General features: G+C 46.4%; 1 protein-coding gene across 2 annotated transcripts in view; it reads left to right on the top strand.

Moving 5' to 3' along the window:
• Window positions 1-3,265: 3,265 nt before the first annotated feature.
• The window catches only part of SACM1L (SAC1 like phosphatidylinositide phosphatase), a 27,848-nt gene continuing 18,386 nt past the window's right edge, over window positions 3,266-12,727 (top strand). The window contains exons 1-3 of one of the 2 annotated variants that reach the window (XR_014689572.1): window positions 3,266-3,407; window positions 9,687-9,784; window positions 11,435-11,509. Coding sequence is in view for 1 of the 2 variants with exons in the window: in XM_084509456.1 (XP_084365582.1) it covers window positions 3,340-3,407; window positions 9,687-9,784; window positions 11,435-11,509 (241 nt within the window). In the remaining variant the exon portion in view is untranslated. The remainder of the gene's footprint in view (window positions 3,408-9,686; window positions 9,785-11,434; window positions 11,510-12,727) is intronic. The other variant, XM_084509456.1, reaches the window with a different exon arrangement.

Raw genomic sequence — 12,727 nt, 5'->3', positions numbered from 1 at the left:
GAGAAAGGGAGGAGAGGCATCTACACAGCCAGGATTTTCCTCCTCACCCCCAGGCATCTCTGCATCTGCAGGTCCTCACCTTCTGGCAGCTCCCCCCAGCCAAAATGTGTGCAGGTAGCTCTCAGGTGACCGTGCAAGGCGCTGAGCACCAGCTCCCGCTTCCCACCTCAGTGAAGTGTTGAGCCAGGACAGGCCCTTTTCAGCTGCACCTTCAGAGACTTCGCTGGGCCTGCTGCCATGGTTGTTTTGGCAAGAAAATAAGATTAAAGCATTATTGGGCAATTCAGAACAGTCTCAGTTTAAAGCTGCTTCTGCAGAAGAATTTCAGAAAACACGTGTTAAATTCTGCCTGTCACCTGGCTTGTTCACATGGTATTTTGCTGTTCACACACACCTTGCCTTTTTATTTACCAAGATACTGATGTGCTGTCTGCAATGAAAAGTTAGTCTAGTCCTTGATTCCTACCCCAGCTTGTTCTTCTGACTTGTTTCAGAGCAAGGGATGCTTGGAAGTCCCTGTGTGCTGGTAATGAGTAGCTCACATGCAAATAGGTATTTAAATGAATCCCCTAAAGCTTGCTTTCAGGAGCCAGCATTTAATAGATTCTCGTTCAGATCATGCTGTTAAGTTTCTATTATTTAGAATGCAGAAGTTCATTTAAATAGATTTTTGCAAAAAGCCAGAAGAAAAGCCCCAGCTGTAGAAGCAGCAGATATTTTTGTGTATTTCCAATTGCAAGAAGTGTTTTGGGGCCAAGATGATTTCACAAACGTGCCCTGACATTGAGCACAGGGAGCAGCGTTTCCCCTGGCATGGGTGAAGGGCATTTGATGAGCCAGAGGGCTGTGGCTCTTCAGCTTCCAACTTCCACTTGGGCGCTTTTAAGACTGGGAAAACCTTTTTCTGGGGGTTAAATGATTTAGCTGGGGGTGGGGAGGAGGGTATATCTTATTTCTACAAACCAAATAGTTCCTGGGCCTGGGAATGGTGTAGTCTTGCCAGCAGTGGAGTGTGTTATGGCAGAGGTGAGGTGAAGCCGGGCTGGTACAGGGCTGCTGAGCCATTCCAACAACAGGGGTCTCTTTGGCCCTAAGGAGAGGAGAGTAAATACCTCCCTGGGCTTTCTCCTTGTGCTGATTATTAGCATTGGGCAAATATTTAGCATCCCTGGGTTTCAGCACTGGGTCTGCTGAGACCTCTGTATCTCCCTGCCACAAAATCATGGCCCTGGGGGGAATTGCAGGCTCTTTCTTCCTAAAGTATTCACTCCCTCTTTTGCACTTCTGAATTTCCCTGGCAATATTGCCACTTTATTCTTTCAGCAACAGCAAAACCAAGTCCTTGCTTAAAGGAGAGTGACACACGGCCGCCATCCTTTGGGCAGACCCTGCATTAAACTTCAGGCGCATGGGCAGTCCCAGTGAAACCAGTAAGGAGATAAATACGTGTGGATAGGTGTGTGTTGGATCAAGGTCAGAGTGATTTTAACACAGATGAGACATAGCTGGGGATGCCTTGAAATGACCACTGAAATGGACTGCTTTTGTGATCCATAAACAACAACAGGAGGAGCTCGGGGCTGGGGAGGGCATGGCCCAACATCCCCATCTCCTGAGGCTGGACGGGGAGAGGTCAGGAGGACATTTGCCACTCGTCACACAGCATTTGTGCATTCCTGTTTCTTTACATCTCCTCCACTATAGCTGCACAGCGGCATGGGGTGCGACTAAGGAAGGCCATCAGGCTGTTGCCTGCCTGTGGTGAGTGGCGAGACAGAGCCCAGCTCACTGCTCCTTTTCCTAAAAAGCAGCAAACGGAGGGTTTTCACAGTAAAAATCCTCACCCTGTTTTCTTCCAGGGTGGCCAGACACCCGTGCAGCAACAAGCACCAAGCGGCCTGCTCTGGCAAGCTGAGGGTTGGGAGAAAGCTGTCCCTGCATGGACACCAGAGGTGTGGAGCCCTGTGGAAGTGGTTGATGGGGACACCCCACCAGGACATGGGGACACCCACCAGGATGTGGGGACACCCACCAGAACACAGGGACACCCCTCCTGCAGCTCCCAGCCCCACTGGCAGCCACCCACATCCCCACACAGCAGGTCTGCGGTGCACAGCCTGCGGCTCTCTGTGTCCGGAAAGCAAGCTCAGAGCCCCGCTAATGGTACTGAGTGGTACTAATTATTTTTTAGCATGATTATTTTTTTGTCTCCTTGAAAGGGCAACTCCAGGAGAGAGCGTTTTATTAGGGTGCCTGCTGGTGTAACTAGCCGCAGCCACATGTGAGTACAGCCCTCTGGTCTTCTGTGCTGTTGAATATTTGTAAAGGATGAAGGTTGGTAGCAGCAGAGCTGCTGGCCTGGTGTGATTTCAGTGATTAAAGACAATACCAAACAGCAGCGATCGGTGTGAAGTCTTTCCTAAAATCCTGGTTGCACTGGTCATTACCCAGAGCAGATGAGGGAAGCTGCACCATAAAATGCTGGCTCCCCCCCATCCCTGGCCTGGCAGGGGGAGACCTCCTCGCTGGGGTCTCCAGCTCCTTTGGAGGCCTTGTTTTTTGCTGTAGCCCATGGAAGAAGCTGTTGAGTGCTGAGGAGCTGTGGTGGACGTGATGCTGGGCTGCATTTTTCTTACGGGGGATGCGGGAAGGCCCACAGGGAGCCCCGGTGGCTTTCCTGAGGCAACCCCAATGGGTTGGGGAGCTCCAGCTCCATGGGGCGAGCTCGAAAGGGCTGCTCTATCTCCTTGGTGAGGGGACAGCGTGTGAGAAGCTGCCAGAAGCCGGGGGGTTATACACAGGGAGCGGGGGTGGGGGGGATCAGAGGTGCCACAGGGGGGCTGCTGAGGGCGGCGCCCATGGGTGGCAGCAGTCACGGGTTGGAGTCGGGGAGGAAATGATTTCATGGGTGAGGAGAGAAGAGTGAGAGGGAAAAATATAAAAAATAAAAATGAAAAAAGTAAAAATATTTAAAAATTTAAAAAAAAAAAAAAAAAAATGAGGTGAAAAATGAGCAGCCGAGCCAGCCAGGAGTCGAACCTAGAATCTTCTGATCCGTAGTCAGACGCGTTATCCATTGCGCCACTGGCCCTGCTCTAGCTGCTTCGCTGCCGCCGCCGCATTTCTCCTTACACAGCCCCGGGGTGGAGGGGGGCGGTGCCGGTGCGCGCCATCCCCGCCCCCCGCGGGCGGTGCCCCCCCCCCGGGCGGTTTGTCCTGCGCCGGGCGCCGTCCGCGGGGCCGCGTCAGCCGGGCAGGGACCGGAGGGGGCGAGGCTGAGGCCGGAGCCGGGACCGGGGCCGGGGCTGGGGCTGTGGCTGTGGCAGGCGGCGGGGCCGGATGGCGGCGGCGGCGGGTGCGGGATCAGCGGGAGCGGCGGCGGCAGCGGCCTACGGCAGCCTGGAGCTGTGAGTGGCGCGGCCGTTGGGGTGACCGTTGGGTGACCGTTGGGGCCGTTAGGGGGCTGAGGGGCGGCGGTGAAGCGCCCCGGGGCTCCTCTTGTGGGGGCTGCTGGGGGTGTGGGGTGTGAGGGGGGAGGGGTTTTGGGGGTTTTGGGGGTTTTGGGGTTTGTGGAGGGGGGGTGGGTGTGCCTGGCGCCGCGGGCCCCGGCTGCTCCTCCCGGGGAATGGGCTCGGGGGGCGGTGAGGGGCCGAAGGGAGGGCGCGGAGGTGCCGTGTCTGGGGCAGGATGACCTCCAGGGGCCCCTCCCGGCACCAGCCCGTCGGTGACCGTGCGAAATGCAGCTCAGCGAATTAATAGATTTATTTTTTTTCTCTATGTACTTGAGAATAGAGCTGTTTTGTTTTTTGAAAACCAAGGTTTTCTTCCCATCTTCGCAAAAAGCTGCGGTAATGCCTGCAGGCTTCCCACCAGCTGTAAGGGAGAGAGGCCGTAACTTCGCTGATGAGCCAAACTTACCAGCTTGGCAAGGTCAAGGGAGAGCGTGCTCTGAGGAAATCCAGGCTTGGCTCAAATCAGGGCTTTAAGTGAAATAGGCTTCCTTTAACTCACTTTTCATAGCCGAGTGGCCCTACACGGAGCCTCAGGGGTTGTGTTGTGCCCTGCGGGGCCCCTCTGTCGCTGCCATTGCAGGCTCTAGCCCTGTGCACACCAGCCTCTTCTGGGTCACGTTATCGCAAGTGGTGACACAAAATCTTCATCCTGACCGGCGTCTTCAGACTGTTTAAGTGTTGCAGGTGCTGTCAAGCTCCTATGGGCTAGTTGACCTTTACCACCAGGCATTGGGGGAGGAATATTAACCCCAAAATGGTGCTCTGCTTATCTGCCGCCTATGCCACTGCTGTGCTGACTTTTCTTCCACAGGGAGAAACTGGAAAAAAGTCAAACGGCCATTGCAAGTAGCGAGCTGGTGGATGGCAGTAGGGCCTCCAGTTCAGTTAATCGATAAAAACTGTTTGGCAAAGCTGGCTGGAGAATAGAGAGAATCCCAGCTGTTGTTTTAGCTCACTTAAAAACTTTTTTTTTTTGGAGTGAAACCTTTATTTTGCTGATTTTGAAGCATCATAAGGGTCTCCAACGCTAGCTGTGTTCCAAATTTTGCTCCTCCTGCACATCGCTATGCTCACATGTCTTGTGTAAGTCCTGGTCAGTCATTAGGAGCTGCTGTGTATGGGCACCGCCTTCCACCTGTCTGTATCTGGGGAGAAGTCCAAAAGTGTGTTTTGTCTTCTGGCTTTTGTTTTCTCCAACCTGAGCTTTCAGAGTTTGGGTAACGCTTCCAGAAAGAACCGCTACGTTTTTTTTCCTCCTAGCCTCATCTGCCATGATGCTCGGGGCTGTTGATTGAGGAGGACATTAAGTTGTGCGGTAAATTATTTGTCATCTTAAGTGAAAGACAATTGCAAATAGTTGTTAGGAAGCGATGCCTTTAATATGGCGTTTGTTTTCTCGGTGCTATTTCCATTGGTGGTTTCTTTACCTCCTAGGATTATGCTCCTTCTCTTCCCTGCAATTATTATTCCATGGAAACGTGCCAGTTCCTTGAGCTGGTTCTGCCCAAGGAATAACATTTATGGTGGGTGTATAATGAGAGCACCTGCTCACCTAGAAAAGCTGGAATCTCGGGAGGGTTGGGAGCAGCAGCGTGTTAGCGCTGTTACTTAACTCGCTGCTGGGACTGCCTGCCGCTAGTAACGCCTTGCCTACAGCTCGCTGCAGACCGCTCGGTGCCTTGAGCACAGCAAATGCATTGCTGCGCAGTACAGGACGTGCTCCTGGCTCGCTTCGTTCCAGTATTTAGAGGCTGACATCTACCAGCTTCCTGCATTAGGGGAACGTTAAGTATTTATGGTGAAATAATCAATTACTGAAGGAAGGGTTTGGCTGCTGAGGGCTAGAAGGCTTAAGTGATATTGAGTGAGGCGCTATCTTTAGTGGCCGTTAGACCGTGATGGGTTTGCTCCCTGTGCTCGGCTACGGCACGAGCATTCTTGTCTGTTGGATCAGCCAAATTAAAAAGTGGGATGCAGCTCTGCTTCGTGTTCGTGCTGTACAACGCTGCTTCGTAATAAAGCAGAGCAAGTGAAACTTCACAGCACAAACTGAAGACTGCCTCACTGAACTGTAGAGGAAGCCAACTTGCTGATTGGTGTAAGGAAGCAGTGTTTTTTCTTCTGTTTCTCCTATGTTAAAAATCAACCCTTTCCTTGTGATGCTTGGCCCAGCTTTGGGGAGTATGGGGACTAATTTCATTAGAGCCACTTAGTTTTGTCTTCACTTACTGCACTGGGAGAAGCGCTCATGCCAATGCCCAGCATGATTGCAGAAGAGGTAGCAGCAGTGCCTGAGCTGGAGGAACTAGAAAACCAAAAGGTTAAATTTTACTGGGAGTTCATCTGAATTTTCTTTTTGCTCGCTAAAAGCAGGGTTGCTGAAAGCACTCTTTAATTGTAGCCTCTGTGCACCCTTTTTGCATATTTTCTCCTTTTGATTGCTTCTTCAGCAACATGAGCTAAAATGATGTCTTTTCATTAATCTCCAGCTAAAAGCCTGATGTCTGACTGTGCCTTGTTTTCCCCCTGAGTCGTCTTTAAACAGCTTGCAGATGCTGCTTCCTCGGCTTTGAGTTGTAAGAGTGGAATCTACCAGACCTATCTCTTGGCACACGGGTTCCTGAATAGGAAGGAGACTTTCAGATGAGATCCAAATCAACTTTAGAAATACTTGAAACGTGAATTTGTTAGGTGCAGTGCTTCAGTACCTTTTCTTGAGTGTCGTGAGCTCTTCTGTCAGCGTTGAATGCTTCCATTTATCGCTGCTCTTAGCAACACTGAGAATTAGTCTGCGATAATGGTGGTCATTCCTTGTATAAAGGAAACTGAGTTGGAGGAACTCAAACTTTGTGAAGGTTTTATGTGCTTTTAAGCAAGATAGTGCTGGTAAGATTTCTTGCTGGTTTGCGTGGTTATAGACAGCAGTGACAACATCGCAAGGACAAGGAAGGATCAAGTCTGAAGGCCATACAAAGACAGAGGTTAGCTCTCTGTATAGTTTCATGTAGGTATATGAAAATGAGTTTCATAAGGAACTGTGGAGATTATGGGCTTCTAGAGAATGCTGCAGCAGCCTCTCTTTCATTATTTCTGATATAACACTAGCATTTGGACTCCTATCTTTTTTATCTATTTCATTAAAATAAGACTGGCTCTGTCTGCAAATTCCTTATTAGAAGGCTGAGAAATGGATCATTCATAATATCTTCTCAGATCGCTAAAGTAAATGCGTGTTCTCGCTATCAGCTGGTGATAGGCACACAGACTTGGTGCCTCAGTACTGAGGGGAAAAAACACTGTTCTGGCATGGATGTTCGTCAGCCTCCTCTGTGGAAGAGAAATAGGAGGCAATCATCTCAGCTGTAGCAATCTTAATTGAAAAAGGTCACCTCGACTAGGATGAGGCTATTAGCCTACTTTTGGTAATTGGTGACTTTGTAAATTGGCATTTGGGCAGAAACCTCCTTGATTCTTGGCCTCTTCCTCAATTACATTTATATTAGGAAACTTCCAAGTCTTTACACAGAAGGACTAAAAGCGAAGCACCTTCCTGCTAAAAACTTGGAAGAGCGCTAATTCTTCCACTCTTTCTGAAGCAAGGACTTAACACTTTGTATCTGTTAAAAGACAGAGGCTTTTCAGTTTGTGCTGTACAGGTGTATTTTGGGCAGCTTGCAGTGGCCAAGTGTCTGAGAAGTGCCTGGGCTCTCTCAATTCAGGCTGTGAGTGTGATTCCCCCTGTGAACTCCAGAAGACAAACACCTGAAGCTGTCACCAGCGAGCCTGTTGCAGTGGGCTGCAGGCTGCTCAGTCCTGCAGCCACTTGGGTCCCTTGAGCTGCAAACAGGGAGCGCTCATCTGATGTTCCTCATGACAGCCTTGTCACCAGAGCTCCTCTTGGAAACCATGGGAAGGAGGATTTTGATTGCAAAGTTTATTTTCTTGACGTGTCTGGAGAGCAAAGCATAGTGTAAGCCAAGAGAGACGTACAGGTGTTGTGTAAGAGAAGGTGATCAAAAACTAGAAGGGGGAACAGCAGAGTAGGGGACAAAATGCAGACTGGGATTTGAGAGAGAAATAGCGGGTTGTGGTCTAACAATCAATTGAGAGGCCAGGCAGAATTTGTGCTGGCAGCCTTCATTCTCTCGTTTTCCTTAACTTGTGGATAATGAGGCTGAAAGGCTTCATGGTCTTCAGGGAGAAGTTCTCCTTGATTACTAAATCAATTTGGTTTTATAATAACCGTTCCATACCTGCAAGCTTTTTCCCAGCTGTTGGAAATCAGACTTAACTACCGCACAGGTAGGTCTCAGCACTGAACACAACACAGTTGTACCTGTGTTATTACACTTCGAAATGCAGAGACCAGCTCTTAAAAGTAGTGGTCACGGAAAGAAGAGCACGGCTGGGCTCTGTAGCTGCTCTGTATCGAGGCACCACTTGCAGCCTAGGTTAAGAGAGATCTTTCCACTTCAGATAAAGCTGGCTCAGTAAGGGTGCAGAAGCATCGTGTTAAAGGCACAAAGCTCCAGTATTCACCTTCCCAGTGTCTCTTCCCATTTCTTATTAATTTTTTTGGTTAACAAAATCAGCAGGAGTTACGTGGCTTTCTCCTGGGGGAGGGAAAGGGTGACAACTGCCTCCTGCCAGCTAGCATTAGGATTCAAACTGCACCTTAAATAGGATATCCTGAGTTCTTCTCACATTCCTTAACAAATTAAGCACCTAGAAATGTCCTTAAGCCTGTCCTATCTTCATAAGCTTGTTTGGTGTTCACTGCAAAAACTGCTCCCATCTGTGCTGAGACCCTGTTAAAGGCATGGGGCTCTCTCATGCACTTCATCAAAAACAGAAGCAGTGGAAGGAAAAGTAATTCTAAGGCTTCAGTGAGCAGCAAGTTGCGTGTCTGCGGTTTTAGTTCTGAAGATGAAGGACTTCAAGGCATCTCGTGTGTACACAGAAGATTCAGAAGGGTGACATACAAGGGGAATGCTGTCAAGGCCTCCTCCACGTTAGGAGAGGCAGGCAGATTTTAATTAATTAAGTTAATTATCCCAGGAGCAGTTAATGATTAATGAGTTTGTTTTCACATTTTCTAAATTCAGGTAAGCAGTTGGTGTCTCCTGACCTTCCTCTAGGTGCCCAGAGGCTGTGGAACGGCCAGCCTTGGGGATTCAAAGCTCCCCCAAGAAAAAGGGGGCAGCCCTGAAGGTGGACACAGCACAGAAGTTGGGCAAGGGGGAGCCTCAAACTGAGAAATTTAAGAGTTAAGACCATCGTTTCAGGGGCGTGCGTGTTTGGTTTAGCATTTCCTACAGCTGAAAGTCCGTTCTGCAGAGCTGTCTTCTTGCACGGATCGTCTGGCTTCTCCTTAGTATCTCAGCAGACACTTTTAAACAATTCTTGGAAGCATTCTGAAACGCTTTCCATCTGGGGTTGTCCTGCATGTGGTTTGCATGAAGAAAAGATGGGTGTGAAGTCAGAGTGGGATGTCTGTGGTGTTCATGTGATACCCTGGATGGTGCGTATGCAGGACGGGCTGCCGCAGCCCTGTCACAGGCTGGGCTGACAAAGCCAGGGCTGGTGACGTTGAAACACCTTCGGTAAGCTGCTGACTAACTTCTCCCGTGTTTCCTGTGCCATTTCTAGTGGATTTTTTTTTTTTTTTTTTTTTTTTTTTTTTTACAATACTCAGAAGACTCTACTGTGAAATGTGTTTCTGTTGCCTTGAGCATGACTTTTTGTTTATTAGTCTTGCATCAGGGATGTGGTGTGCTAGTTTTTGTTTAGTTTCCTTTTTTTTTTTTTTTAATCTTTGTTCTGCTTTATGGGGCTTTTGAAGTGACAAAGTTCAAGCTTACGTGAATCGTACAGTGGACCAGTATGTACACAAACCCAGTTCCATGTCCTCAGCTTCCAGCCTCACAGAGGAGGATTATGTTTACTAAACAAGCCAAGGGTCTTTCAATAACTGATTATTTTGATTTGCTTTTTATACACCGCCAGCAGCAGCGACTGTTAGGAAGTAATCAAGTGAGAATTTTGTTGTTTTTTTTTTCCAGCTGAAACAAGGTTTAAAATTGGATTTGTTTGTTTATATTTGCTCTGTCTTCAGGTGGTGAAGAGCCTAATCAAAGTTTAAAAAAATATTTTTCCCTCTCCATTCTGTTAAAGGCATATCACACCAGAGAAGTTCTATGTGGAAGCCTGTGATGATGGAGCAGATGATGTGCTGGCTATCGATAGAGTCTCCACAGAAGTCACTCTTACAGGTACTTCCCTTGCCAGTGCCTCTTAATACAAAGCTTCTTTGTCCTTTGGTCTGTTATTTTGCTCCAGGCGCTCCCAGAAGATCTTCAGAAACTTACGTTGGTACTGAAAGGTTTTTTTTATCTTTAGGGATTTAAAACAGGGTGTTCTATAAATAGTGCTTTGTATTCAAATAACAAATAACTGCGAATAACTTTGTTTGTGATGCCTTCTCCTTGGGGAATTTATGCTGTGGGAAACCAGGGTAATTCTCCTGCCTGTTCTCAGTAAAACCGTCACTCACACCGGTGCGAACTGACTCATCCAGACTAGTTGGGATTGGTGCTGCAAGCCCAAGATCAAGCATGGGAAGGGTTGGATGCTGGGCTTCTGCAGCGTCTGACAAATGATCTCAGTGCCGGTTTTTATCCGGCACCGAAACCAGAATTTTAAAAAGCCTTTAGAAACAACAGCAGTAAAATAAACAATAATGAACAGCAACAACCTCACTGTAAACTTAGTTCTATTGTGAATACGGATTCAAATGTCCGTGCAGGTAGTCTTAGGCATGTAGATGTCTTCAGCGTGTTAATGTTTAATATATCTTTAAGAATATGAAACTAACATTAAAAAAAAAATCAAAGAACTTGCATTTAATGACACTGAAGTTAAGGCTAGGGGTGACTTCCCTTTTTGATACTTTGGGAGTTGTTACCTCAGTAATATTGTAGCACTTCGGTCTGTTTAGAGACTGGTAATACTGATATAAAAGCAGTAATTCCTTTCCTTTTTATTAGATCTCTTTGTATAAAAGCAGTGTGCACATCCCCCTGTTTTTGGTGTTCTAGTATAGTATGTCAGCTTCTCTTTCAAAGTTTTCCCTTCAAAACTGTTAAAACAGCTCTCTGAAGTTTTCTGTTAGTCTAGGTCTGCTTCTGTTATTCCTGTTTTATGAGATGAATCTGTGAGGTATTTAAAGCACCAAAAAAAAAAAAAAATAATCAAGCACTGTCTCTGTTCTCTGGACTTTGGAGTCAGGAAAAACGCTTAACTCTGGATTGGGTATTTTTTTGTTTTGTATTTAACTTCTCTAATATCGATTCTGCTATTCCAGAGAAGAGGATAGAGGAAAGATTAATATGTTAGCAGTTGTAATTGATAGTTGGATACCTTTTGTGTTTTGGTATGTTCTTTGGAATACTGTATTCCTTGCCACATCAGTGCTTTTGTTGGTAGTGCTGCAGAGAGAGATGGAAGAGCACACTAAGACTTCTGAAATGGGAACAGGCTAAGTAGAAGTAATCAGAAGTAGGAGTCACAAGCACTTGTAGCTTGTTTGTCCTTGGTGTCCTGGTGGATTCAAAACAAAAAGCTTCTGGAAGCTGGCAGGACAATACATTGATCAGGAGTCTACTTGCTCTACTATCATGTGAATTGAGTCTAAATTCATTCAGTTGAATGACTACTTTGATTAAACAAAATAACAAATTGTGTTAGTGCTTCCACATCATTTTTTTCCCTATCAGCCATTAAAATTCTGATGCATTGCTTCCAATGCAGGCAAAACTTGATTTGGCCAAGAAGCTTTGACAGACTTAGTTTTCCAATGTAGTCACAAAACAGTCTGAAATTCTGATATGTTTTGTTTCTGACTCTTTTTTTTTTTTTTCCAGTTAAAAAGGATGTCCCCCCTTCTGCTGTTACAAGGCCTATATATGGTATCTTGGGAACAATACGATTGGTGGCAGGTAAGCAAAGCAGAAGTGCACTCATCAAAAATACGTGGGGAAAATACATCGCTAAGGAAGCTTTAAGGACAAAAATAGTCTTTGTGGGTATCTGGTATGTTTTATTCAGCATGGTGGCTTCTTGTGGTTGCTGGAGGATGGAGATCTCCAAATATAGTTGACATGAATGTTCATGACACTCTTAAATCCATAGCTGCTCTAAAAATAGGAGTAATTGACAGCTTGTTGATATTTGCATGCAACTGAAATGCATTCTTAAATATCTGTCATAACTGTAGATGAAGTTCTGTTTTCATCTTAGCTGGAGGATTTAATGCAGCAGTCGCGTATTTTGTTGTGAAGCTTGACTTCAAGTCAATGTTGATGCACAAATAACTAGAGTGACAGAGTGATAGAGTCTTTAGGATGCAGCTCTTTAGCTAATGAATGTATTTAAACTTTTACAAATCTGAAGGAAATTCAGCATTGTTGCAATTCATCCGTTTTCTTTCAATTAGAAAATTCTAGGGAGTTACAGGACAAGGTAAGAACAAGCTGTCTGTTCTGATTCCATATTAGCAGTATTTGGATATAAACAGTCACAGCTACAAATGAATATGATACATGAGATCCAAGCTTCCAGAAGAGTAATCACTGTTACCCAAAAGATTTTTTGTGGGTAGACTTTTTTTTTTTAAGAGATTGAAACTAACATAGTCTGAAAAATGATGTAATAAGGAAAATACGGACTGAAGGCCTCCATACACAGAAAAGAATTAAGTTTGATCTTTGTGGTATTTTCAACTGAAACAAAGTTTCACTGTGCTAAATACGGTGACTTCTGACAGGATTAAACAATCCAACTTGATATGCTCATACTCTGAACAAGAATTGCAGAGCAAGAGCAGTGTAACGCTTGGCAAGCCCTGGTTGTGTTAAAATTGCACTGCCCCAAAGGGAAATTTCCCAAACTTGAGGTTTGGTGATGACTTTCATTCATCTGACTGAATATTGCACCAGAACATGCAACTTTTGTCTGTAGCCTGTTTTTCCCCCACACTCCCCGAAGCCTGGCGCTGTCAAATGCAGCTGTCAGCTACAGATTGGATCAGTTAATGTTTAGCTAAGCATGGTTAGGCATTTCACTGTTATCTGGTGACTGCAAGGCTGGTTCAATATCCAGCAGTGCAGCATCTCTAACAGGCATGAATATTCTTCCCCTATTAGAGCACGAGGGGA

Source organism: Aythya ferina, assembly GCF_964211825.1.
Source record: "Aythya ferina genome assembly, chromosome: 2".
Classification (NCBI taxonomy): Eukaryota; Metazoa; Chordata; class Aves; order Anseriformes; family Anatidae; genus Aythya; species Aythya ferina.
Note: the sequence above shows the minus strand (reverse complement) of the source record. Positions and strands in the feature narration are given on the sequence as shown.